The sequence below is a fragment of the Heterocephalus glaber genome, unplaced genomic scaffold (genome assembly GCF_053883595.1).
Source record: "Heterocephalus glaber isolate CG9 unplaced genomic scaffold, H.glaber_assembly_v1.0 deba00001226, whole genome shotgun sequence".
Classification (NCBI taxonomy): domain Eukaryota; kingdom Metazoa; phylum Chordata; class Mammalia; order Rodentia; family Bathyergidae; genus Heterocephalus; species Heterocephalus glaber.
The window spans coordinates 605,704-630,195 of NW_028258219.1; the positions used below are offsets into that span (position 1 = coordinate 605,704).

A 24,492-nucleotide genomic window follows, 5' to 3' on the forward strand; every position below is an offset into this window, starting at 1 on the left:
GCACTCCAGTGATGCAGTGTGAGAACCTTGCTCTGAAGCCAGCGGGGTAGGGGATCCCTGGTGTGGCGTCCTTGCAGCTGGGGCTTCAGATTGAGTTACTTGTATTCAGCATTTTGTAAGCTGATTCAATAATCATGGTTAGAAATAACAGTAGTTTTATTGAAAGTGTAAGGTAAATTTCTATCTTTAGCAGTTTTTAAATAATATTTAAATTTCTCTTATAAAACTCTTTTAAAGACATATTTAAAATTTAGAACTTAATAATTACTGATTTCCCACAGAAAAAAACATTAGAAATTAACCTTTGAGAATTAAAAAATAAGGAAATTTTTGTATTATGAAATGTATGATGAAATATACCTCATCTTTAGCCTCCTTAAAATTAGGCTGAAAATTTAGGACTTCTGTATTCAAAAGCAACTACTGTTTTAAGGAGGGGGTAAAAAGTATTACTTATTGTGACAATTCTAGAAACAAAATAAAATTCATTAGGACCAGGGCTGTAGCTCAGTGGTGCCGCACCTGCCTCGCAAGCTCGAGGTCCTGAGTTTGGTCTCTAGTACTGCAAATAAGTAAACGAATAAAATTCATTAGTGAAAAATCCAAGAAAAAATAGTCATGAATTGAACAGTTTTGTATGATTCAGTTTTTTAATGAGTGGTCAGTAAGTGTGGTCTGAAGGTGGCCACGCCTTCCAGGTTAGCAAGCATTGTTCTGGGGACTCAGGTCTTGGGCCGAGCCCCGCCCCGGTGCTGCCTTTAGCTTTCCAGTCTTGGAGGTTAGTTGTACCACAGGAAACCCTATAGACACAAGGGAGTTTTGAGGCCCCCGCTGGACCCTGGCAGTCCACACCATCGGCCCATTTTCATTCATGTCACATGTGGACCTGCGTGTGACAGGCTCCCTGTGCACCTCCCAGAGAGTGCCCACTCACAAGGGAGACTTGGCAGGCTAGTGCTGGGGAGAAGCACCGCTCTTGGCCAGCCCCATGGCATTCTCATCTCTGTCCCACCCCACCCCATTCATTTCCAGGCCTTGCGATGGACAGTCCTCAGCCTTCTCCTTCCAGCCAGAAGAGCCCACTGAGCCTGAGCCCTGTGTTTCAGGTGGCTCTGGCCCCCCCTGAGCTGGCCTCATCCCCCCTGCTCAGCCCTGTTCTTAGTGATGCTGGTGGACCCAGGACAGAAGACCAGGAGGAGCTGAGGCACAAGGTGGGCTGCTGGGATGGGCTTGCTGGGGAGCCCAGGGCAGGGAAGGGTCTGCTCACACCCCATGAGCCTGAGGCACAAGAAACAGATGCCCAGTGCCTTGTGCTGACAAGTGTCCTCTTCATTTAACAAGCAGTTTCAGTGCCTGTAGGTTCCAGGTGTCGGGCTGGGTGGGGATGGGACAGGCCATGCACTGGGGGAGCTTTCCGCCTCACCCTTCTCCCTCCTCTGGGGTCCTCCCTCCCTCCCTGCTTCCGTTTTGCCAGTTTGGTGGTAGGACAAGATCTGGGTGCTAGGGTCAGGCTGAAGATGGGGGGGGCCGGGCCGGGGCTGGAGGGGTGCAGGAGGCTGCTGTAGGCCCAGAAGGCTGAGCTGAGCAGCACCTCTCCAGCTGCTGGTGGTGACACACGTCAGAGTCTGCAGTGACCACTCGGAAGCCTGCACATCATGGTTGCAGGGGTCACCACGACCCCAAGGCAGCCTCTCCACCCTGTGGCCTCGCCACGGTCGCGTCATGGTGCAGGTGGTCAAGCAGTGGGGTCCATCTGGGGTCTGCTTTTGCAGGTGGGCACATAAGAAAGGTTTAGGGGGGCCAAGGATTTAGCTCAGTGGTTCCGGCACTTGCTGCACAAGCACAAGGACCCGAGTTCGATCCCTGGTACCAAAGAAAAAAAGAAAGGTTTAGGGAATGAATGAGCTTAAAATAGTAAGCTGTGGGTTTTACTGTCCCTGGAAGGCCCGGAGGGAAGAAGTGTGGGTCCTGAGCAGCGGCTGGAAGTAAGTGGGCAGGGCCTGCGGGGGTCCTGGCACAGGAGAGGCGCTGTCCCCCACTCCACACAGCCAGATAGCTTCCAGAGCTTGCTCTGGGCTCCTGGTTGTGGAGTCTGCATTCCATGGTCTAGTTGGCCCTATGGCTTTGGGGCTGTCTTGACATGTCACGGTGGGGTGTGGTGAAGCCAGTCCTCTCACCCCACAGCCCAGGTGTAAGCAAGAAAAGATGAGAGGGGCTGGGGTCCCGCTGCCCCCCAAGCACACCCCCCAGTGATCTTAAGACCTCTCACTGGGCCTCACCTGCTAAAGCTGCCACCACCTTCGCAGTGGCAACCTGGAGACCAAGCCTTTAACAGTGAGCCCGTGAGGAGCATTCTGAGCCAAGCCATAGCACTGGGTATCCGGAATTGACCAGAGAAAACATCCTGTCTTGAGACCTGGATTCCCAGTTGGTAGCCCCAGGCAACCTGGGCCTCCCCAGGGGCGCAGCAGTGAGGCCAGCTCCCCCTCCCTGCGCCCTGGCTACCCTTGATGGGCGTGGCTGCTGGCCCTGGCTCTGCTCCTGTGCTAGTCCCTCCCCGACTCCCAGCCTGCAGAGCCCCTGCTGGCCACTTGTGCACTTAGCCTGTTTGGCCACAAGGCAGTTGTCCTGTTGGATAGCTTATTGCTTATTTTAGAAACCTAATGAAAATCTTATTTCACTGTTTCTTTGGTTTTAAAAAAATGTTAGCTTGAGGAAATCTTTTTAAAACTAAATTTTTTCCTGTTTTTTTGTTTTGTTTCTTGCGGTACTGGGACTGAACCCAGACAGGGCCTTATACATGCTAGACAAGCAGTCTACCACTGAGCCACGTCCCCAGCCTTAAAGCTAAATTTAATTTGTTATTGAGTATGTTAACAGCAGTTGACTGTAAGGTGCTCTGTAGGGTGACTACTTGGCACGCTGGAGTTGTCTGGCACCAACAAAGCCACTCGTTATTCACGACCCCTGAGGACAGCACTGTGTCTGGGGCCAGCAGGATGAGGCCCCCGTTCCTCACAGAGGACAAGCCCTCCGTGGCAGCACTTGGAGGCTTGCAGCTCTGGTCTGCCTTCTCCTCCCGCTTCTCCCAAGGACAGCTGTCTGCGGTTGCCCGTGTCAGCATCCACAGACAAGGCTGGTGTTGAGCACGGAGGGCTGCTGGGTGGCTGGGACAGCCCTTCCTCACACTAACACCTGTCCAGCCCATCACCTGCATTCGGGGGTCACTGAGCAAACAGGCTTCTGGGTGAGCCAGTGCCTGAGGTCAGCCCTGAGACTCCAAGGTGGCCTCCCACCCCAGTCCTGTGTTGACCTTGTGAACCTGTGTTCCCAGCAAGGCCACCACAGGCTTACTGGGAGCCCTAGCCCCAGAATCACTATTTCATTTGTGTTGTGTAGTTTGGTTTGGGCTTTTTGAAATGGGGCCTCACTGAGTTGCCCAGGCCCTCCTGCCTCAGCCTGCAAGTACCTGAGATTACAGCCATTCACCACCACACCAGGACGGATTCACTGGTGCTGTCCGGAGGACCGGGGTTGGGGTCCTCAGTGCCCCACCTGTGCGTCAGCTCTGCCCAGCTTTGTGTGCCTCCGGCTGCCTAGCTGTGTGGAGTAGCAAGGAATAGCCTGACCCTTTGGGTCCGCAAGGGAGCAGAGTCTGCAGCTGGTCCCCTTCGCCCCGGTTTCTCCCACTTGATACACCAGGGAAGCAACCAGAAGCCCCGGGTCCTTGGCTGCGGGGAGGCCAGTGCCTCCCTACCACAGACATGGGCCCCTCAGGGCCAGTTCCAACACCAGATGCTCACAGGACTATGAAGCCAGCTAGAGATAAGATAGCACTCACCACCACCACACATGCACAAAATAGAAGTGTGAAGGCTGGAAGCTGATGCTCCAGGGTCAGTGTAGGAGCTCTTAAGGGGACACTGCAGGGACCAGAGCCATCCCATGGCTGCCAGTCATCTTGGAGGAGTATGGGAGAAGTTGCCACAGGATTCTGGGGGAGAGGACAGCAGGACCCAGTTCTGAGGGGCTTCAGTGGCCACGGGTTCCTGGGGCAGCTGGAGAATACCAGCCAGCGTTATTAGTGGGCCCCAAGACACATGGGATGGGTGCAGTTTGGCCGCCCTTTCAGCTACGAGGTGCTCTGCAGGTACCCGCATGTCCTGAACTAAAACTCAGAGGCACAGGGAGGAGAACGGACGCTCCAGCTGCCCGCTCAACTGCTCACTGCTCCCGTCTGGCTTCTCAAGCCTACCCCAGCCTCCTGTGTGCAGACTTGGCTCCCACTCTTCCTCCCCAAACTCTCCCTACCTTCCCCACCTTGCGTGATGGCGACTGATCTTTCCCTTGGCTCCGGTCCAGACCTGCTGCTGCCACCTTGCTGGCTCCGTCCCCCATATGCACAGTGCCATCTTACATGGCTGGAGCACATGGCTGCTAAGGCCCCTCCCTGGCCGGCCTTGTCTGCTCGCATCTTTGAGTCCAGACACATGAAATGCATTGACAGAGACCCCGAGAGCCCAAAGCACCCAGAGGCAAATGGCCCACATTCCCCCTGGAGTAACTGTTTCCATCCCCTTTTACCACCCTCACACTCCCCCTGCTTCTGGGCCTCTGCCTTGTGCACAGCCCACCCTGTTATCTCCAAGCGAGGCTGCAAACCATCCCTGCTCTGCTTTGTATTCTCTCTGCCACTTTTCTGCCATGATTTGTGACTCCCCCCTTTCGTCTGTGTTGTTTTCTATGCCTCCTCTTAGCTGGCTGCCAGCTCCCCAGGGGTGGGGGAGCGGGAGCAGGGACCTTTGCTCAAGGACATGTCCCCGGTGCTCGTTTGGAGCTGACATGCTAAACCTACCTTTGCACAGTGAACACATAGACCAGCTGCCCTAAAGAAATCCACAATCTGAGAGGGGAGGGGAGTGGGTGAGCTATGCAGGGATAGAGCAAGACCATGGTTTCTAGCAGGTGGCAGAGGAGGGACGAGGGGTTCAGGGTGGGGAGAGGCCCTCTGAGGACAGAAAACAGCACCACGAGGCCAGGTGAGGCTCGTGCTTTGCCAGGACTGCCAAGTGGGCAAGGTGTGGAGTAGGTCAATGGCTAACTCGGCAGCCAGGCACCGCGGGCTGGGCACAGGCAGCCCTGATGGGGAGTTTGGAGCTGCCTGGACAATCCATCTTGGGCCTACCCTGGAGAAAACAGAGCTGCTGAAAGCTGAGCCTGGGTTCTGGGGTCTGGTCCACTTCATACTCAGAAAGTGCATCAGCCAGCCTAGTGCTCTGCTATAGGCATCTTTAGAACATATCCTGTTTGGCCATTTTAGTGACTTACAAGTTGAGTTCAGTTGTTTATCATCTCACACAAACTTGTATGCCATACTCACATATTTGAGGCTTGCTGTCTGTTAACCAGCTGCACCACTAGCAGTGTCAGATGAACAATAATTTCATCAGAAAACTAATAATAAGCCCTGTTTACATATATTAATATTTGAACAGCAATTCTTTTCTCCAAAGGGTAACATAAAGAGAAAAACATGTGAAGGAGCTGCCTGGGCTTAATTGTGACTGTGCTTACAAGTACAGTAAATCCCTTCAGGAATTGTGACCAAAGATCCCATGCTGGTGTTTACTGGAGCAGAAGAAAGCAAGTGTTAAAGACTTCAGAACTGGGCCGGGGGTTTAGCTCAGTGGTTCTGCCTCCTGCCTCGCAAGCACAAGGTCCTGAGTTCGATCCCCAGTACCAAAAAAAAAAGACTTCAGAGCTTCCCTGAACCCAAAGGGTGATGTGCTCATGGTCATCTCCCCTTCTTTCAGCACATGCCAGAAGATGAGGCCTATTTCATAGCAAAGGAGATTCTTGCTACAGAACGAACATACCTAAAGGATTTAGAAGTTATTACTGTGGTATGAAACCCCAGTCCTTGTTTAATTTTCTTAATATGTCTTAATTCTAAACATAGATGTTCCATCCTGAGAAATATCTCCTGATAATCATTGCTACGTGTCTAAAGTTTAAGTTGTATCTCTCTTAAGACATGATGTCTAAGCTTCTTGGCCTTTTGGCTAAGATCAAGTGCAGACATGATGTCTAGGGTCAGAATATTAGGTCCAAGTTTTTGTGAAGCTGTAAACCTGAGACTGTGTCCATTCAAAACTTCTGACTTAGAACTGTTTGCTATATTTGAAGACTGGATGGTCAGCAAAGGACTGGCTGGAGTGCTAGCTTGAGCCTTTTTCACAGGCAGTGTCTGGAGGGTCTTGGCTGGGTGTCCTGTGGTCATAGGCCCTCAGGGGCATGGTCTCTTGGTCCCCAGCAAAGGCCATGCCTCCTGTCACGCCAAGCTCCTCCCACAGTGGTTCCGCAGCGCAGTAGTCAAGGAGGATGCCATGCCTGCAGCCCTGATGACCCTGCTTTTCTCCAACATTGATCCTGTCTATGAATTCCACAGAGGCTTCCTGCATGAGGTGGAACACAGGCTGGCGGTCTGGTAAAAATGCTGCATCCTGGACTCACACATAGCAGACCTCCACCTTCTGGACCCTCACCTGGGTGGCCCCCACTTCTGGGAGTCCTACTGTACATGCTGGTAGCCCCTTGCCCTGGACCCACACATGGGCAGTCCCTGAGTGCTGGCCCCATGGGGAGGCCCCTACTCTCATTAGCATCACTGCTCTCAAGAATTTTCCAACTTTAGAAACTAATTCAGAGGAACCATCATTTCACTGAAGTATATTTTTAAGTCCTATGGAGAGATGTAGAAATTTAACAATAACCTTTACTCATCCTTTTTCAGAAAAAAGTAAAAGGAGCAAGTTAGGGGCTGGGGATTTAGCTCAGTGGTTCCGGTGCCTGCCTCGCAAGCCCAAGGACCTGAGTTCGATCCCTGGTACCAAAAAAAAAAAAAAAAAGTGGGTGAACTTTTTTACCTGATTATGAATGTTTTTTAGAGAATCACCAGATATGTAGTAATTATTTTTGTCCAGTAAAGGCCCTTCCACCTCAAAGTATCCCATCATTCATATGATTGTGAATAGGGCAGCTAGTAAAGCTGCCATCAGATCATGGTGTTTTCTGCCAGCTTCCACAGGGTTTGAACCTCTTGTTTTTCTTTATTCCAGGGAAGGGCTCTCCATTGCCCATACGAAAGATGATCATCAACGAATTGGGGACATCCTACTCAAAAACATGCGTCAGTTAAAGGTAGGTCAAGCTTTTCTTGTAACTCCAGGCCTAGCATGAAAGGTGTGGGTGAAAACAGATCTGTTATTCTCCTCTGTAGTGCCCTCAGAACAGCATTTCCCAGAACAGAAACCATCCCCAAGAACAAGCTCTCCTCATAACAGTATTCTCAACAACAGGGTTCCCTTCAGAAGAAGATTCCCCACAGAGCACTATTTCCTTCAGAGCATCACGCCCTGAGACAGGATTTCCCACAGAACAGTTTCCCTCAGGATACAACTCATCTCAGAGCAAAGCAGTGTTCCCTCAGAATGGAGTGGCACTAAGTGCAGCCTTCTTACAATGGTGTCCCCTCAAAACAGTGCTCACTTCAGAGCAAGCTTCCTTCCCCTTAGAACTCTGACAGTTGCCCTCAGAATGGTGTTCTCCAAAACAAAGTTCCAATCAAAGTGTACTTCATTTCAGAACAGGATTCCCCAGGACAGTAATCCTGCTCAGAGCAGCATTCTCCTCAGAACAGGGTCCCTCCCAGAACAGGTTTCCCTTGGGCACACATTTTCTCTCAAAATAGCATTCCTCTCAACCACCTTCCTCAAAGTGTTCCTCGAAGAATAGTTTTTTTGGGCCGGAGATTTAGCTCAGTGGTTCTGCCACCTGCCTTGCAAGTGCAAGGACCTGAGTTCAATCTCCAGTAACAACAACAACAACAAAAGAATAGTTTTTTCAAGTGGTGTTCTCCTAAGAACAGCCTTCCTTTTAATAGCGCTCCTCCAAACAAGGTTGCCCTTAGGCCAACATACCTTCGGAAGGGACTCCCTCAAAGTATATTTCCCTATCACATTATTCTCCTCAGAACAGTATTCCTCAAATAGGGTTCTCCTCAGAACAGATTTCTTCTCAAAATAGCTTTTCCCAGAAATAAATGTTCCCCTCAGAAGAGTTTCCCTAGGACAAGGTTAACTTCAGAACAGAGTTGCCCCACCAGGCATACTGGCACACGTCTGTAATCTCAGCACTGGAAGGCTGAGGCAGGATGATTGCTGTGAGTTTAGGGACTGTCTGGGCTACACAGTGAGTTCAAAGTCAGTCTGAAATACATAGAAAGACCCTGTCTCAAAAAAAAAAAAAGGCAAAACAGAGTTGTGCTTAGAGCAGCAATCCTCTCAGAGAAGCCTTCACCTCAGAATGTAATTCCTAATACAGAGTTCCCCTCAGAACAGGATTCCTCAGAACAAGGTCCCATTTGGAAAGCATTGCTTAGAATGAAATCCTCCTCAGAACAGCACCCTTTGAGTACTCCCTTCAGAGAAGGGCTCTTCTCGTGTAGGGTTCTTTCAGAGTAGAGTTCTCCTTAAAATAGCTTCCCCCAGAGCAGTGTTCCACCCAGGTCGGAGCTCACTGCAAAACAGGGTTTCCCTCAGAAAAGGGTCCCTTAAGAATAAGATTCCACTCAGAACAGCTCATCTCAGAAGAAGGTTGCTCCATACAGCACTCCCTTCAGAAGCAGCTTTTTGTTCAGAGCAATATTTCCCTCAGAACAGTCTTCCCCTCATAGCACTTTTCTTAGAACAGGGTTCCCTTCAGAACAGAGTTCTTCAGAATAACATTCTGCTGTAATAGCACACTTTAAAACATGCTTCTTCTCAGAACAGCATTCCTCAGGACTAAGTTCCCCTCAAAACAGCTTCCCTTTAGAAAATCTTTCCCCTTGACAGACGTACTTTGTTTTGTTTGTTTTTTTGGTACTGGGGATGGAACTTGGGACCTTGTGCTTGTGGGGCAGGTGGCGGAACCACTGAGCTAAATCCCAGGCCCGACAGACTTACTTTGGAACAGAGTTGCTTAGAAGAAATCCTCCCTCAAAATACTATTCCTCTCAGAAGAGAACTCCCTTCAGAACATGTTCCCCTGAGAACAGGGCTCCTTTCTAAGTAAGATTCCTCTAGAGCAGCATTCTCTTCAGAAGGGCATTCTCTATAACAAGGGTTTCCTCAAAACACCATTCCCCAAAATGTCTCCTCTCAGGACCATTTCTCCAGAACTGAGCTCTTATTTTTTAAAAAAAGTTCTCCTCAGAGCAGCATTTCTCACATAAGAAATTTTCCATCAAGAAAATGTTTCTCAGAAAGGGGAAAGGGCTTCCCATTAACATTTCCCCAGAACATTGCTCCCCCTAGAGCAGCCCTCCCTGAGAATAGAATTCTCCTTAGAACAGTGTCCCCTCAGTAGGATTCACTCCAGCATGGAGTCTCCCAAGCATGTTTAGCCTCAGAACATCATTCCCCAGAAAATAGTTCCCCTCAGAATAGCTTTTCCCAGAGCATTGCTTCTCTCAGAACAGCGCTTCTCAAAGCAAGTCTCCCTTCAGAACAGGGGTCCTCTCAGAAGAGCATTCCCCAAAATGTGTCTCCCTGGGGAATCGCATGCCCCCATGGAAGTGCCCTCAGAACCAAGGTCCTTTCAGAGTGCTTTTCTCTGGCACATACTTTCCCTCAGAACAGTGCTCTTTGAACAAGGTTCCCATCAGAAGTTACCCTCGAAACATTGTACCCCTTAAGAGTTAGTTCCTCACAGAGCACATCTTCAGCACAGCATTCCTCTCGAAACAGGGCCCCCTCAGAGAAGGCTCCCTGCACTACAGAGTTCCCCTCAGAACAGGGTACCCCAAACAGAGCTCCCCTCAGGACAGCATTGCCTTTGTGCAGTGATACTTTCAGAGCAGGTTCCTTCTCAAAATAGAGTTTCTTGAAGCAGATATCCGCCAGAGCAGGTTTCCCAGGCCGGGGATGCAGCTCAGTGGCGCTGCGCCTGCCTGGCAAGTGCAAGGTCTCAAGTTCAGTTCCAAGAGTTCTCAGCACAGGTTTCAACTTGGAATATCTTCCCAGAGCAGCATTCCCCTCGTAACAGCATTCCCTGAAACTGTTCTTCTGAGAACATGGCTCCCCGAAGAGCACTCTTGCCCTCAGTATAGAGTTCCACTCGGGATAAGGTGCCCCTCAGAAGAGCACTCCCCTTAGAATAGTGTCCCTGGATGGGATTTCCCTCAGGGCAGGATCTCCTCAGAACTGGTGCTCCTCAGGACAGGTTAGCCTTCAGAATTCGTTCCCCTTCCATCCAGGTTTCTCGAAAAACAGCATTGCTCAGAACAGGGTTCCTTTACAGCATTCTGTTCAGAACAGGGTTCCCCAGTACACTGTCCCCCTCAGCAAATTATTTCCCTCATGCTGGCTTCTTTTCAGAATAATGTTCCCCTCAGGACAGCGTCCACTAGAATATTGCTCCCCTCAGGACAAGGTTCCCAGATCATCATTCCATAGGACAGAGTTCCCCAGATCAGGGTTCCTCTCAGAACTTCATTTGCCTGAGAGCGATATTCCCATCTTAACATTCCCCTCAGAGCAGCATTCCTATATCTGCTATGGGACTGGGGTGCTGGGCTCATGGTTCGGGTTTTTTCTTGAGCATGTTAGCACCCCTGAAGGCAGTGTACCAAGGAACACAAGAGTGAAGCGACTTGTAGATAGCCATAGTCAGCACCACAAGAGAAGCAAGACACCGCTTCATTAAAACCGCCAGGGTTCACATCCACCTCACAGGTGATGCAGTCGCTGCCCAGAGCCTTGCTCTTGCTACGTAGACCTGGGCCAGGTCTCCCCTTCCCCTCCCATGCACGCAAGTTCACCGCATGGCAGCCTCAAGATGTGGAACCCTGCATGCATCACACTGCTTCCCGGTGACTCCCCATCCCTCCCCTGTCCCTGTCTACACAACACCCTGCCTGAAGAGTTCTGTCTTGCTCAGCCCCTCCGGTCCTGATTCTTTTTTGGGTTTCTGAGCCAGTTGTTACCTAGAAAGTTCTACTCAGCCCAAAACCACTCACACTGATTTAAAATTAACGTACGTACGAATCTGTTTCATACAGCATATCCTACCACACAGGTCACCTGTAGTGTTCCACTAAACATAGGAATCTAACCTTCTCGAAGTAGGGACCAGTGAGTCTGTCTGGAACACTCACAGTCCACGTGTGGGCACATCAGTACGTGTTGCTAAGATGTCAGGCCCCGTTACTCACTGCCCCCAGTAACTGAGTCAGTGTGACTGCTCTGCCCCACTCGCAAGTGATGCTCTGGGTCAAGCTCTGGCTGGGCTGAGCTGTGTACCATGAGGTGAGCTATAGCCCTCCTGGCTTCCATCCTTCATCTCCAAGGTGGAAAGAAGGTCCTTGGTCACTCAACACCGAAACGTTGGGGCAGTGAGCAGTGGGCATCGGGAAGCCCTGACCCCCATGCTGGAATAAGATGCAGGTCAGAGTGGAGTCTGAGATGGCAAAGACAAGAAGAGGCTGCAGAGCCTCTGGCTGCACTGCCCATCCCTGTTCTGCCCTGTCAGGATCACCAGCTGCCCACACTGAGCATTCTGCCAGGCAGACCCTCACTGCAGGTCTCCTCACCTAAACCTTTGTGCCCCCGCAGGACTTCACCAGCTACTTCCAAAGACATGACAAAGTCCTGGCGGAACTGGAAAAGGCCACTAAGCACGGTACGAAGCTAGAGGCGGTGTACAAAGAGTTCGAGCTCCAAAAAGTCTGCTACCTGCCGCTCAACACCTTCCTGCTGAAGCCCATCCAGCGGCTGGTACACTACCGCCTGCTGCTGAGCCGGCTGTGCAGGCACTATACGCCCGGGCACCACGACTATGCCGACTGTGTCAGTGAGTGTGGGAGCGGTGTGCTCCGGGCTGGGGGCCTGGGAAGTAGGAGGGGATCTGCTAGCCTTTCCCTCCCCTCTCTCCCCTCCTCCCCTCAGCTCCTGCAGGGGAGCAGATCCCAGCAGCACAGAGGAGAACTGATTGCCCTAAGCAGGACACAAGGAGTGTGTGCTGTGACCAGGGTGGCCTCCTGCTGCCAGGGCTCCCCACAGCCCAGCCCAGAGTGACCTGACTCCCATGGGTGTTCCTATCTTGGAAGCCTGAGAAACACTTGGGCCAGGTGGCCTGTTAGAAGCTTCTGGCATAGGTGGACTTTGTCTTTGTCCTTTTTTTTCTTTTGAGACAGAGTCTCACTACGTAGTCCAGGCTACTACTATTTAGCCCAGGCTGCCCTCAAATTTGCAACCTTCCTGCCTCAGCCTCTGAGTGCTTGGACTGTCATTTTCGATTTGTGTTAAAGGGACAAGAAATGAAGTCTGAACCTTTTTTTTTTTGTACTGGGGATCGAACTGTGGTCCTTGCACTTGTGGGGCAGGCGGTGGAACCACTGAGCTAAATCCCTGGCCCTGAACCTTTTTAACTGACATGTAGGACTCCAGTGCAGGAAATTGTCTAGAAGTAAACTTACAAAAAGTAGAGATGAAAAAACATATAGCAGTTCCTTCTAGTTGGTTTCTATAGCTTTGCATGTGTGTAAGTAAGGGTGTCTCCTAAGAAACAGAATGAATCATAGGAAGTTGACAGCTCTCTTCCCCTTTATTCCAAATTATATTTGTTAAAAAGAAGAAAATTATTAAAAACTTTGCTGCCAGGCATGGTGGCACATGCCTACTATCCCAGCACTCTGGAGGCTGAGGCAGGAGGACTGCTGTGAGTTTGAGGCCAGGCAAGGTTACATAGCAAGACCCTATCTCATTAAAAAAAAAAATTCCAAGCATTTGAGGGACATGTGAAATCATCACAGCATGGTTAAGATGTTTCTCATCACCATTCATAACCCACAGTAGTTACGCAGCTGGGAGGAGAGGATGGCCAGGGCTCCAGGTGACCAGGAAGACATGCCAGGTGTGGAGAAGTGGCTCACGTCCACTGCGTGCCTGGGGGACATGCGACTGTGGATGTGTAGCTGTGCCTCACAGCATGCCATTTCCCACCAGTAAAACCAGTTTCTTAGGCAGATGGGAGAACAGCACGAGGCTATTTCTGCAAGGGTTTGTAAACTCTTGCTGTGATACAACTCGTTTGAGCTCAGCCACGTCAGGAGGCGACAGACGACAGATGTTGTCAGCTGCCCTTCCTGACCACGACCCACCCTGGCCACAGGCCTGGGTCGGGAAGGGGCCTGTTAGGAAAGGCATGGTCTCTAGGCGCCACCCGCAAGAGCTTCTTGAGAACTCAGCATTGAACTCTACTCAGAAGAGGGGAACTTGAGGCTGGGCCTAGAGAAGGCATTTTTTGTTTTGTTTTGTTTTGTTTGTTTTTGGTTTTTTGGTACCGGGATTGCACTCGGGTCCTTGCGCTTGCAAGGCAGGCGGCGGAACCACCGAGCTAGATCCCCGCCTGGAGAAGGCATCCTTGCTTGGCCTTAACTTTGATGGGGCTTCCTTCCCCAGCAGTGCTTGGCCCTTGCTGGGTGTGCAGTGTAGCTGCCAGCGTCACTCACCTGCTCTGCGGGCCCCAGTGTCACTCTGCAGTGCCGTCAGGTCTGAATCCCGAGCCCAGCTTGCCACTGCATCCAGGGCCCCAGTGCTCAGAACCCATGTGGCAGTGCAGGCTCCCAGTGCTCTGCCCGTGGACTTGGCATCCGAGCACTGTCCGGGGCAAACTCAGGGCGCCGGGCAGCTGTGCAGGGCTGAGCCTCTGCCCAGCGGGGTGCCAGAAGGGGCTCAGCCTCAGGCTGGTGTTGAGGATGGCCAGGCTGGGAGGGCACCGTGTGTAGAGGTCACGGTGCACCTCTGGAGCTCTCCCTGTGTGCCCAGAGCCATGCTGCGTCACTGGTGAGAGACTTTTACCCGTCATCAGCGCCACCTGCTCGAGTGCTTCCCACTCACCTGCTTCCTCCTCTGAAAGCTTCAAGTGGCCAGGAATGGGGCAGGGCCCAGTGAGGCAGGTTGTGGGAAGCAGAGATGCCGGCCCACACAGCGGGTGAGCAGTTGAAGAGCGGTTCCAGTAAGGGAGATGCAGAGGCAGGACTGGGTGGCCGAGAAGCTCCTCCCATCATGGCCTGCTCAGGACCGGGTGGCCACGCTTAGTGTGATTTCGTTTTGTGCGAGTTTTCCTTCCTGATTAGGAACCTCTTAACTATAAGATGGGCACCAGTTTCTCCATCTGTTGTGAGGTGCAAAGCATTTATCCTTCAAAGCACAATAAACCATTTTCTCCTGGGCCAGCATCGGCCATCAGCAGTGTGGGAGAGCAGGGCTGAGGTTTCCTGGTGTTGCTGGGAGTGCCGTGGCCAGGGCAGCTGTCCTGCAGGGAGTCTGGTGCAGTACCTTATTCCAAGCCTACCTTGGAGATGCCAGCTCCTGTGTATGGTGGCAGGCGGGGTCTAGGGCTGCACTGAGGGGCCTCTCACACAGATGCCCTGGAGACCATCACGGAGGTGACCACTACTCTCCAGCACAGTCTCATCCAGCTGGAGAACCTGCAGAGGCTGATGGAGCTGCAGCGGGACCTGGTCGGGGTGGAGAACCTCATCGCTCCTGGCAGGGTGAGTGGCTGTATTTTGGGAAAGAGTTTGAGCTGGTTCCTTTTTTTTTTTGAGACTTTATGCACATATCACAAAATTGACCCATTTTATGTGTGCAATTCAGTGGTCTTTAGTGAATTCACAAAGTTATGTAACCATCATCACTAATTCAGAATGTTTTCATCCCCAGAGCCATTAGTAGTCACTCTCTGTCCCAGGAAAACCGTTGGTAGAGAGCCACCCGCAAGCCACCATGAGAGGGAGAGAGGTAGGAAGACCCAGAACCGCAGAGCACAGCTTCGTGAGGACTAGTGCAGCCCTGTTTGGGCCTGAGGGAAGGGGCTTATGTGATGCCCACCTGGTTTCCCTCAAACATCAGTACACCTGTGGCACTGACCACACCGAGGTCTGTCCTGTCCTGCAGCCCAGGTCCCATTCTGATGCTTTATTGATAGTGCAACAGGAAACTGCACAGGGAAACAGGCAGGGCCTCTCGGGTGATCGTGGTGGGGACAACTCAGGCGGCTATCACCAGGTGAAGCTGCACCCCACACTCTGTGGCCCTCCCGGCCTGGCAGCAATGCTATCGACTTTCGTGTGTAAGGAGTTGCCAATTCTGGCCCTTCATGTTCATGGAGTCACATTATGTGGCTTCTTATGTCTGGCTTCTTTCACTCTGCATCAAGTTTCCCAGGTCCATCTCTGTTGTAACCAGCATTTACTCCTTTGTTTTGGGGACGAGGGTCTTGCTGTATTTTCCAGGCTGGCCTTGAGCTCACAGTCCTGCCTCAGCCTCTCAAGTGCTGAGATCACAGGCATGTGCCACCGTTCCCAGTGTAAGCATGTGTAAGTTTTTGTATGAACATGTGTGTTCAATCTTGGGCACATACCTAGGCATGGACTTGCTGGGTCATACAGGAACTTTTTAACATTCTGAGGAGCCACCAGGCTGTTCTCCAAAGTGACTGCCCTGCGTTGCATTCCCACAGCAGCCAGGGAGGCTTCCAGTTTCTCCACACCTTGTCTTTCTGTTCCAGCCATCTTAGTGGCTGGGAAGTCACATCTTACTGCGGTTACAATTGTGCTTCCCTAATGGCTACTGATGCCGAGCATCTTTTCATAACGATTGTTGGACATTTTATGACTTCTTTCGAGAAATCCTGTTTACATCCTTTGACCTACCTTTTATTTTATTCAGAATATATAAAAACCTCCTATAACTCAGGAGTAAGACAGCAACTGATTGGGTTTTAAGAATTCTTTAGCTGTCCCGAAGACTAGACCCTTATCAGAATATAACTTGTAAATATTTCCTATGGGTTCTGTGTCTTTTCACTTTCTTGATGGTATCATTTATGATACAAAAGGCTTTAATTTTTTTTTTTTTTTGGTACCAGGAATTGAACTCAGGACCTCGCACTTGTCAGGCAGGTGCTGTGTTGCTGAGCTAAATCTCCCACCCCAAAAGGCTTTAATTTTGATGCTGTTCAAAGTCATTATCTTTAGTTGCTTGGGCCTTAGGTGTTGTGTCTGGGAAACCATTGCCCAACCCATGGTATGAAGAGTAACCATGTATTTTTCTTTTCTTTTTCTTTTTTTTTGGTACCAGGGATCGAACTCTGGTCCTCACGCTTGCACAGCAGGCAGCGAAACCACTGAGCTAAATCCCCGGCCCCCAGGTATTTTTCTAGTATTTTGTTTTAGCTCTTACATACAGGCCTTTGATGCATTTTGAGTTAATTTTTTATATGGCATGCTGGGGTCCAGTTTCATACTTTCGCCTGCAGATATCCCGGGTTTCCTGCCCATTTGTTAAACTATCTTGTCACCCTTATAAGAAAATCCATGGACCGTAACTGTGTGGGGTTTGTGGACTCACTTCTGTTCCATGGGTCTGGATGGCTATTGACTGCCTGCTTTCTGTCACCAAAGCCTTTTTCTTTGAACTCAGTACTGTTAACATAAGAAAATTGTTTCAAAGATTATATGGTGATGTTTCCTTTCTCAGTACAAATGCGTGTAGTGTGCACATCAGCTGTACTTCTGTGTTAGCTCGGTTGAAAGTACTGAGGATGTAAGTGTGAGCTCCAAGGAATGAATCACAGAATATGCAGGCAGGTTTCCTCACTTCCAGAGTGCGTTTGTTTGTTTGTTTGTTTGAAGTACTGGGTATTGACCCAGGGGTGATCTACCACTGAGGTTTTCTTTTCTTTCTGTTTTCTTTTATTTTTTAATTTTTTTGAGACAGGATCTCACTAAATTCCCCAGGCTGGACTTGAACTTGCAATCTTCTGTATTCTTTTTTTCGGTGCCAGGGATCAAACTCAGGACCATGCATTTTCCAGGGAGGTGCTGCACCACTGAGCCACATCCCCATCCCTTAACTTGCAGTTTTGTGCCGCGGCCTCCTGAGTAGCTAGGGTTGCAGTCATGCACCACTGCTCCCATCTCAGGAGTTCAGTGGAGTGCCAGGGTCTCTGAGGAGAAGCTGGCTGAGCTCTGCAGAGGGACTCACTGCTGCCACCAGGGCAAAGTGACCGCTCGGACCCATCTGCTCCTCGGCCTTGAGGGAATGTATGGCTAGGGCCTCTAAGCAGGGCTGCGTGGAGATGCAAGCCTAGTAGCCCAGCCAGCCCCACAGGAGTGCATGTGCACCCATAGGCAGCCTTCCCGTCTGCACTGTTCACATTCTGTACTGTCTTCCCTCTTGGTCCTTGGGACACGGAGGGCAGCGAGGGCAGGCAGCCCTGGCGCATCCCCAGGGCCCCCAAGCTGCTCTTCCTGTGTCTGAAAGGAGCACTCTGGAACCCATCTGAGCGAGGGGCTCTTTGGGACTTCCAGGACTGTTGCTTCATCCCCCCTGAACAGGCAGAGAGGTGACGAGTGAGGGGCAGGGCTCCCCAGAGGGGCAGCGGAGCTTCTCCAGTCTGCACCAAGGACTACCCAGGACACAACATGGACACCCCTCATCCCCTCAGCATAGCCTCGTTCCTTGGGATTTTAAAGACTCCGCGATATTAGGATTCTTCTTATTTACTGCCATGGGGGCAGGTAACCCAAACTGCCCAGGGATGTGGGGGACAGACCCTTGCCCATTCTCACGCCCCTTCTGCCCAGCTTTTGCCACACCTGGTCTGATACCCTTGTGGCTGAAGCTTCCGGTGTCCTCTCCATAGCAAGTGCTTACCCTTTGCTCGGTGTCAATGGCCCAGGGCCCCAGCACTTGGCCCAGGGCAGGTGCTCAGTAGACAGCTGGGGACTGCTGGTCAGAGCCAGATGGGCCGTGAGTGACCAGGGTACTGTTGGGGGGTGGAGGGACCCCAGCAGGGTCTCCATGGAGAGTCTTGTAAAGCCTGTCTTCATCCTTGGCCGCCCCTCGCCTGTCTTCCAGGAGTTTATCCGTGAGGGTTGCCTCCACAAGCTCACCAAGAAGGGCCTACAGCAGAGGATGTTCTTCCTGGTAGGTTCCCAGCATGAGCCCCACACGCCAGGAGGAAGGGGCATGGATCTGCCAGAATGGCTATGCACAGTCCAAGCCTGCCCGCCTACCTGTGCCTCTCAGCTCCTGGCTGCCTCAGTCTGAGTGGTTGGCTCTGAGTCACAGGGCAGCCAGGGAGGTCCCCAGGGTGAGGAAGAGAAAGCAGCTGCCCCACCCACCCAGCTGGTCCCTCCCCTGTTCCACACTCCAGGAAACTGTCTGCAGATCCAGCAGAGGCCTAGGGCATGGCGTCCGGACAGTGGGGCTGGGGAAGGCTCTAGCACCCAGTGGCAGACAGGCTAGTGCTGGCCGGGAAACACCACGGGGCCAAGTGCCTGCCAGTGTGTCCTGCTCTGCCAGGCTGCTCTCCTAGTACCAGTTTTGGGACCCAGACAGGGGTTCCAGCCTGAACTATGTGGGTGAGGTCACTAAGACATTTGCCCAGCCAGCATTCGCCCACACCAGCCCACCAGGCCAGCTGCTTTGTGTGCTTACTACTTACCTCTGGTCAAAAATGATCAAATACCTTTTATTGCCAGAAATTGGCAGCAAGCCACACAGATCTGATAATCATGTAATGGCCACCTGGAACCCAGGAGTTTCACTGGGTGTTGAAGCTTTGTCCTGTGCTTTCACAGTTAACTTATCTGAGGCTTCTGTTCCTCAGTTTTCTGACATGCTGCTGTACACAAGCAAGGGCATCATGGGGAGCAGCCACTTCCGATTCCGAGGCCTCCTTCCACTGCGTGGCATGCTGGTGAGTGGCGCTGCCCTGCTCCCCTCATGTGGTAGCAGTTTCATACCCAGCTGTGATGGCCACACTGCCCCAGAGGACCCTCAGGGCTTCTCTAGGTTTCAACGTTCAGGTTGTTCTGATGATGCTTGGATTTCCTGTCCTCAGCCAGCATGTGGCCCTCCAGGCTGGCCAGATCCTTTGATGCAGCACCAGGCAGAACCAGCCTGGCCACCCCCAGCTCAAATGGGGCTTTGGTGGCCAGCTTCCTCCACAGGCCACCCATGTTTGTTACCTTCATCCACAGGCATCATCAGCTGCTTTCTGCCCATCCCAAGGAATGGAATCCTGTCCCCCAGTCACAATCTCTGTCCCTTCTCCTAGGCTAGAGCCTTCTGTCCACATCACACATGTGCCTCCCATCTCCTTGGGCCAGCTGTGGGCCACTGGTGCTCTTGTGCTGCCTTTTGAGGAGCAGACACCCCTCATTTTAATGTGATCTACTGGGGTTCAGTGCTCATGGCTGATGAAAAACCTGCCTGAGGTCACAGAAAGGTGCAGATCTGGGGGCTGTAGGTTTCACATGGCTCCTCTCTTAGGGCGCAGTAAGATGGGGGACTGAAGCTTTGCCAGCGGTCCAGGATGCCTTGTTGCAGTGGCCTCCTCTATCCAGCCCACTCTCCACCACTGCCGCACACAGCAGGCCCTCCTCCCTCTGCCCTCCTCAGTGTCTGCCCTGCATGTGCTCTGCTTAGCTTCTGTGGTGGGGCCCTGGCTCCATGCAGCTATAGTATTTGGCCTGGCTTTGTTGCTGGCTTAGCACACGTGGTCTGAATAGCCTCCTCTGCCTCACTGGCAGCAGGCCCCTTATTTTAGTCTCCTTTCAAAACACCATTTTATCATAGAAAAAAATGATCTGAAAACATAAGATAAAGCCCCATTACCTGCAACCTCCAGCGTCATGCATTGTGACTTTGGCTGCCACAGTGGAGTCACTTTCTGGGATTCATCACAAGCATCTTCTCACACTCTGGCTTCTTGTGTAAGAGGCAAGCAGTGACAGGGAGCCATGCTGCAGGGTACTCACTTGGTCACCGATCACAGGATGCAAGGCACTGCTGGGCCTCTGCCTCCCGCCATGTCCCTGGGGTCCCCCAGGATGGCTCCCAGAGCGCACAGTGCGCAGGCAAAGGCTTGGTGTGCGGCTGTTGGTGCACTTGCCCTGCAGCCTGGAAAGGGTTGTGCCCTATCCCTTCTACTGCTCCTGACCCCATGGCTCAGCACGCAGGACACTGTCCCTTCACTCTGTGTCCCCATCTGTGGCCCAGGTCTCCAAAGGCCTATGGTCTTTTGGTACACATCTGTGAAACCTCCACATACCATACTGCTAGCCAACACTTACAGGTCCCATTTCTCACAGGTAGGAACTACTTTTCCACCTGCAACTTGGCCTTCTCCTGCAGAACTCGACTCCCTCCTGCCAGTTCAAGGCTTGGTGGTTGGCATCCTGGTAGTCCTGGGAACACATCATGGGCCTCACTCCTGACTACACAGAACGGGGTGTTGGCTCTTCGGTTCTGAGTAGTGTGGTCAGGTCACAGGTGCTGATGGCTTCCAAGGGCAAGCCATCCCTGTGTTCCTCCAGTACTGTACTTGGCCCAGGGTCAACTCCTTGTATTGTACTTGGCTTGGTCTGGAAATGCTTTACTTTGGAATTATTTCATAGAATCATGTCTACCTTAGTCTGCCATGGTTTTTCTTTGCATCTCACATTGGTAATCCTCGGTGCCAGATTCATAACTGAACTGTTCCCCGACCCCAGCTCAGATGGGGCTTTGGTGGCCAGCTTTCTTTTTTCCTTCTTCCCTTTTTTTTTCCGGTACTGGGAATCAAACTCCGGACCTTGTACTTGCCAGGCAGGCAAGGTGCCACTGAGCTACATCCCCAGCCCCCAACTCCCTTTTTAAATGAAAATGCTCAACATTTTCTCCTTTGCTCGATTTTCAGCTAATAGTGCTGGACCCACCAGTGAGTACTTGGGTATCCTCTAGTTTAGAGCTCACCCTCCTGGTTATCAGCTGCCATAGTGTGGGGACACCAGTGTACCTCCTGTGGCCATCCTTGTAGTTGTGCAGACTTGGACAGCACAGGGCTTCCAAGCTGGCTGCACCTGCCTAGTGGTGCTGGTCATCACCTGTGTCCTTTCTTGTGCTCAGGCTCAGCCAGGCCTATGAGACATCTGCATTTCTCACCCACAGGTAGAAGAGAGCGAGAATGAGTGGCCTGCTCCTCACTGCTTCACCATTTATGCAGCTCAGAAAACAATCGTGGTGGCAGCCAGGTAAAGCACCTTCTGTGTCCCCATCCCAAGTGGGCCCCAGCACAAGAGTGAGGGCTTTCCTGTGCTAACTGGATACCTTGGAGCCTCTCAGAGTCTGACTCAGCTCTACTTCCCAGTCCCATAGCCAAAGGCACATCCTGTCTTGTTGGGCAGGCAACACTCGCTGGCTTGGAGTTTCACAGGAGAGGGCCTCCAAGGACAGGCAGCCCACAGGCCCCATGGGGCTGGTCTTGCAGGTCATGAGGGCTTCTGGCCTGAAGCAAGGGGCAGGGCCTGTGGCTACGCGAGGTGACTTGCAAGGAGCCACCCCCTCCCCAAGCGAAGCTAACCATGCATCCCAGCCAGCCTGTCTCAGCCTCAGAGACCCTAAGAGCCCTGTCTCAGGAACAGACCAGCCCTGGGGAGGTCGACTCTAAGTCCGAGCTAGCCCTCTCCCTCTTCTCTCTGCTACTCCACAGGTGGGACAGATGGAACAAGGGCCCTGACCGGCCCCGAGGGCCACGCAACAGGCCACGCAGTCCACTGAGCCTCATCCTTGTCCCCACAGCACTCGGCAGGAAAAGGAGAAGTGGGTGCTGGACCTGAGCACTGCAATCCAGGCAGCCAAGAGCAGCAGCGGAGGTGATGTGTCCCCAGGGCTGCCAGGAAGTCCTCTGTGCATGCGCTCCCCGAGTGAGTCCTGGCTGATACCCTTGGGCAACTCCTCAGTACCCACAGAAGCTTTTCTGGTCACAGGCAGAAGCCCATGGGGCTCTGCTGTGCCAGCCGCTGCCTGAGCACCCAGGACCCCCTGGGAGCAGCTGTAGGGGAGGGTGTCCAGCACTACCCACTCCCCCAGGGTCCTCCGACGAGGTCGTGCTGGAGCAGGAGCCAGGAGACCCCACCCAGGGCCCTGGAGGCTCCCTGGAAGGACTGGGCCAGCACCGGGCCAACACCACGATACACGTGTGCTGGTACCGGAACACAAGTGTGTCCAGGGCAGACCACAGCGCCGCCGTTGAGGTATGACTATGCCGATCGCCAGCATATGTGGATGCTGCCCACCCATGGGTGCTGCTGCCTCCTGCTGTCCCCCAGCATGTCAGTCTGGAAAAGTCCCTTTACTGGGGTTTCACCCCCAGATCTACATGTGTGGTGTCCTGTGGGGAAAGAAATCCAGCAGAGACCACAGCTCGCCTGCAAAGCCTAGGCAGCTATCTGGGGGCTGAGAAGAATCAACTTGGGCCCTGGCCCCCAGTGGCTTCCTGGCATGTCACATGGCCCCCCACCTCCAGCCCAGGGTGACTTCGTCCCTCCTGGCAGGACCCCACTTCCCTCCCTTGGCCCCACTGTGTACCTGCTTTCTCCAGAGTCAGGGCAGAGGACCTCCCGCTTAGTGCCACTGCTGTGGGTCAGAGCCAGCGGGTCCCTGGCCAGGTCACAGGCTCTTGTCAGAACAGGGTCCACTCTGCAGGCTGGCAGGGGTCCACGGCCAACACACGTGTGGAGCCTCTTGAGGGACAAGACTTCATGGGCAGGACAGGGGACGGTCTGCCACTCCACATGGGGTTTGGGCTCAACGACAGGCCAAGCAGGGGCCCTTGTCCGTGTGTGGCACTCGGGTGCCCCCCCCCCCCCCGCCCTGGACACCCGAGCCTCGTCTCCCTTCTTGCTCTTGGGTGGGTCTGTGGGCTGTTGAGGTGGTGGCCTTTCTCATGGTCCCACTCAGCACCTGAGACAACATTCTCAACTTCAGCAGCCTGTTAAGACTACACCTGAGAGGGCCGGGGATCTAGCTCAGTGGTTTTGCCGCCTGCTGCACAAGCCCCAAGGACCTGAATTCAAAACCGGTACCAAAAAAAAAAAAAAGACTACACCTGAGCACAGCATTGCAGGGAGAAGCTGTGCACAGTACAGGCAGGCAAGACCCAGGCCTCAGCAGTGGAAGCCAGGATGGGTGTCAGGAGATGGGCCTGGGGTGTGCTTTCTCCTGACAGAACCAGCTTTCAGGATACTTGCTAAGAAAATTCAAGAACACCAATGGCTGGCAGAAGCTCTGGGTGGTCTTTACCAACTTCTGTTTGTTCTTCTACAAGACTCACCAGGTATGTGCACTGCACTGGGGCCCAGCATTTGGCTCCCCCCCCCCCCGCCCCCAGTACCAGGGATGGAACTCAGGACCTTGCACTTGCAAGGCAGGTGAGGCACCGCTGAGCTAAATCCCCGGCCCTTGGGCTGAGGACACACCCTTCTCCCGTGTCCTCTGTGTGGCTCAGGGCACCGGCTCCCCACTGCTTACCCACCCTCCCAGTGCCTTCTGAGTCCAACAGGAATCAAGGCCCCCTTGCCTTGGGTCCCTGTATCCAGGGGGCCACTTTGTAGGGTGTGGTGGGACAGAGCAATGGCCTTGCCCACATCCCTATGCCAACCTACAGGATGACCACCCCCTAGCCAGCCTCCCACTGCTGGGCTACAGCGTGAGCGTCCCCAGGGAAGCAGATGGCATCCACAAGGACTACGTTTTCAAGCTCCAGTTCAAATCCCATGTCTACTTCTTCCAGGCTGAGAGCAAGTACACATTCAAGAGGTGATTTCCCAGGGAGCAGACTGGGTCTGGTTGGTACCTCCAAGGATGCGGGTGGAGGCAAATTTCCAGTTCTGGAAAGCAAGGACTGAGCGACACTTTGGGTTGCTCTTGAGAAGTTGTGAGAAAAGCCCACTGGCCTGATGAGCTGGCCCTTCCTGCAGGTGGATGGAGGTCATTGAGAGCGCCAGCAGCTCGTGTGGTGCCCCGAGCCCGGCACAGGACAGCCCATGGCCCTGCTCAGGGCTGGAGGGGGCGCTCAAGGGGAAGGAGGAGTAAAGCCCACCTGAGCTAGATCAGGACCTGCTGCAGAGGATTGCACGGACCAGAGATGGCTATCCCTGTCCTCAGGCTGAGCTGAGGAACAGAGGTGGCACAGACAGTGGGGTGACCCTCGGTGCAGGGCAGGCCTGGACAGACATGGAGGTCTCGCTCTTGAGACCTCAGTGGGAGAGACAGTTGGCCTGGGCTGGGGACAAGGACCACAGGACTTTAGGCAGGACCACGCAGAGCTTGGTCTACAGGTCAGAGGAAGCCAGAAGTCTGGCAAAAGCTACTCTCGTTCCCATCCCCTCTATCTCTGAAGAGGAGGAAACTAAAGCCTCTGCAGCCCTGGGAGGGTGGGGCCTCCACCTTCTTAGCTTCCCATGGCAAACACGTGATTCCTGCTTAGGCATGTGATTATAAATAAATGTCAACCCCTCACCTGCCTGTGCGCCTTCTGCCCTGCCCGCTGTGCTCTCTAGGGAGCCCGCAGGGCTTACACACAGACATGCAGAAGGGAGACCAACGGCAGTCA

General features: G+C 52.7%; 1 protein-coding gene across 12 annotated transcripts in view; it reads left to right on the forward strand.

The window, feature by feature from the left end:
* Positions 1-24,398, forward strand: part of Farp2 (FERM, ARH/RhoGEF and pleckstrin domain protein 2) — a 124,767-nt gene extending 100,369 nt beyond the window's left edge. For 4 of the 12 annotated variants that reach the window (XM_004868482.3, XM_021247355.2, XM_004868483.3 and 1 more), the window contains 14 exons: positions 1,033-1,211; positions 5,814-5,903; positions 6,354-6,487; positions 7,119-7,200; positions 11,655-11,892; positions 14,469-14,599; positions 17,970-18,038; positions 18,724-18,813; positions 21,048-21,130; positions 21,678-21,802; positions 21,969-22,132; positions 23,107-23,214; positions 23,545-23,696; positions 23,858-24,398. In XM_004868482.3, the coding sequence (XP_004868539.1) occupies positions 1,033-1,211; positions 5,814-5,903; positions 6,354-6,487; positions 7,119-7,200; positions 11,655-11,892; positions 14,469-14,599; positions 17,970-18,038; positions 18,724-18,813; positions 21,048-21,130; positions 21,678-21,802; positions 21,969-22,132; positions 23,107-23,214; positions 23,545-23,696; positions 23,858-23,972 (1,760 nt within the window). In that variant the 3' untranslated portion in view covers positions 23,973-24,398. Of the gene's footprint in view, positions 1-1,032; positions 1,212-5,813; positions 5,904-6,353; positions 6,488-7,118; positions 7,201-11,654; positions 11,893-14,468; positions 14,600-17,969; positions 18,039-18,723; positions 18,814-21,047; positions 21,131-21,588; positions 21,888-21,968; positions 22,133-23,106; positions 23,215-23,544; positions 23,697-23,857 lie in introns of those variants that run through there. The other 8 variants (XM_004868488.3, XM_004868487.3, XM_021247357.2 and 5 more) reach the window with 8 other exon arrangements.
* Positions 24,399-24,492: the final 94 nt, after the last annotated feature.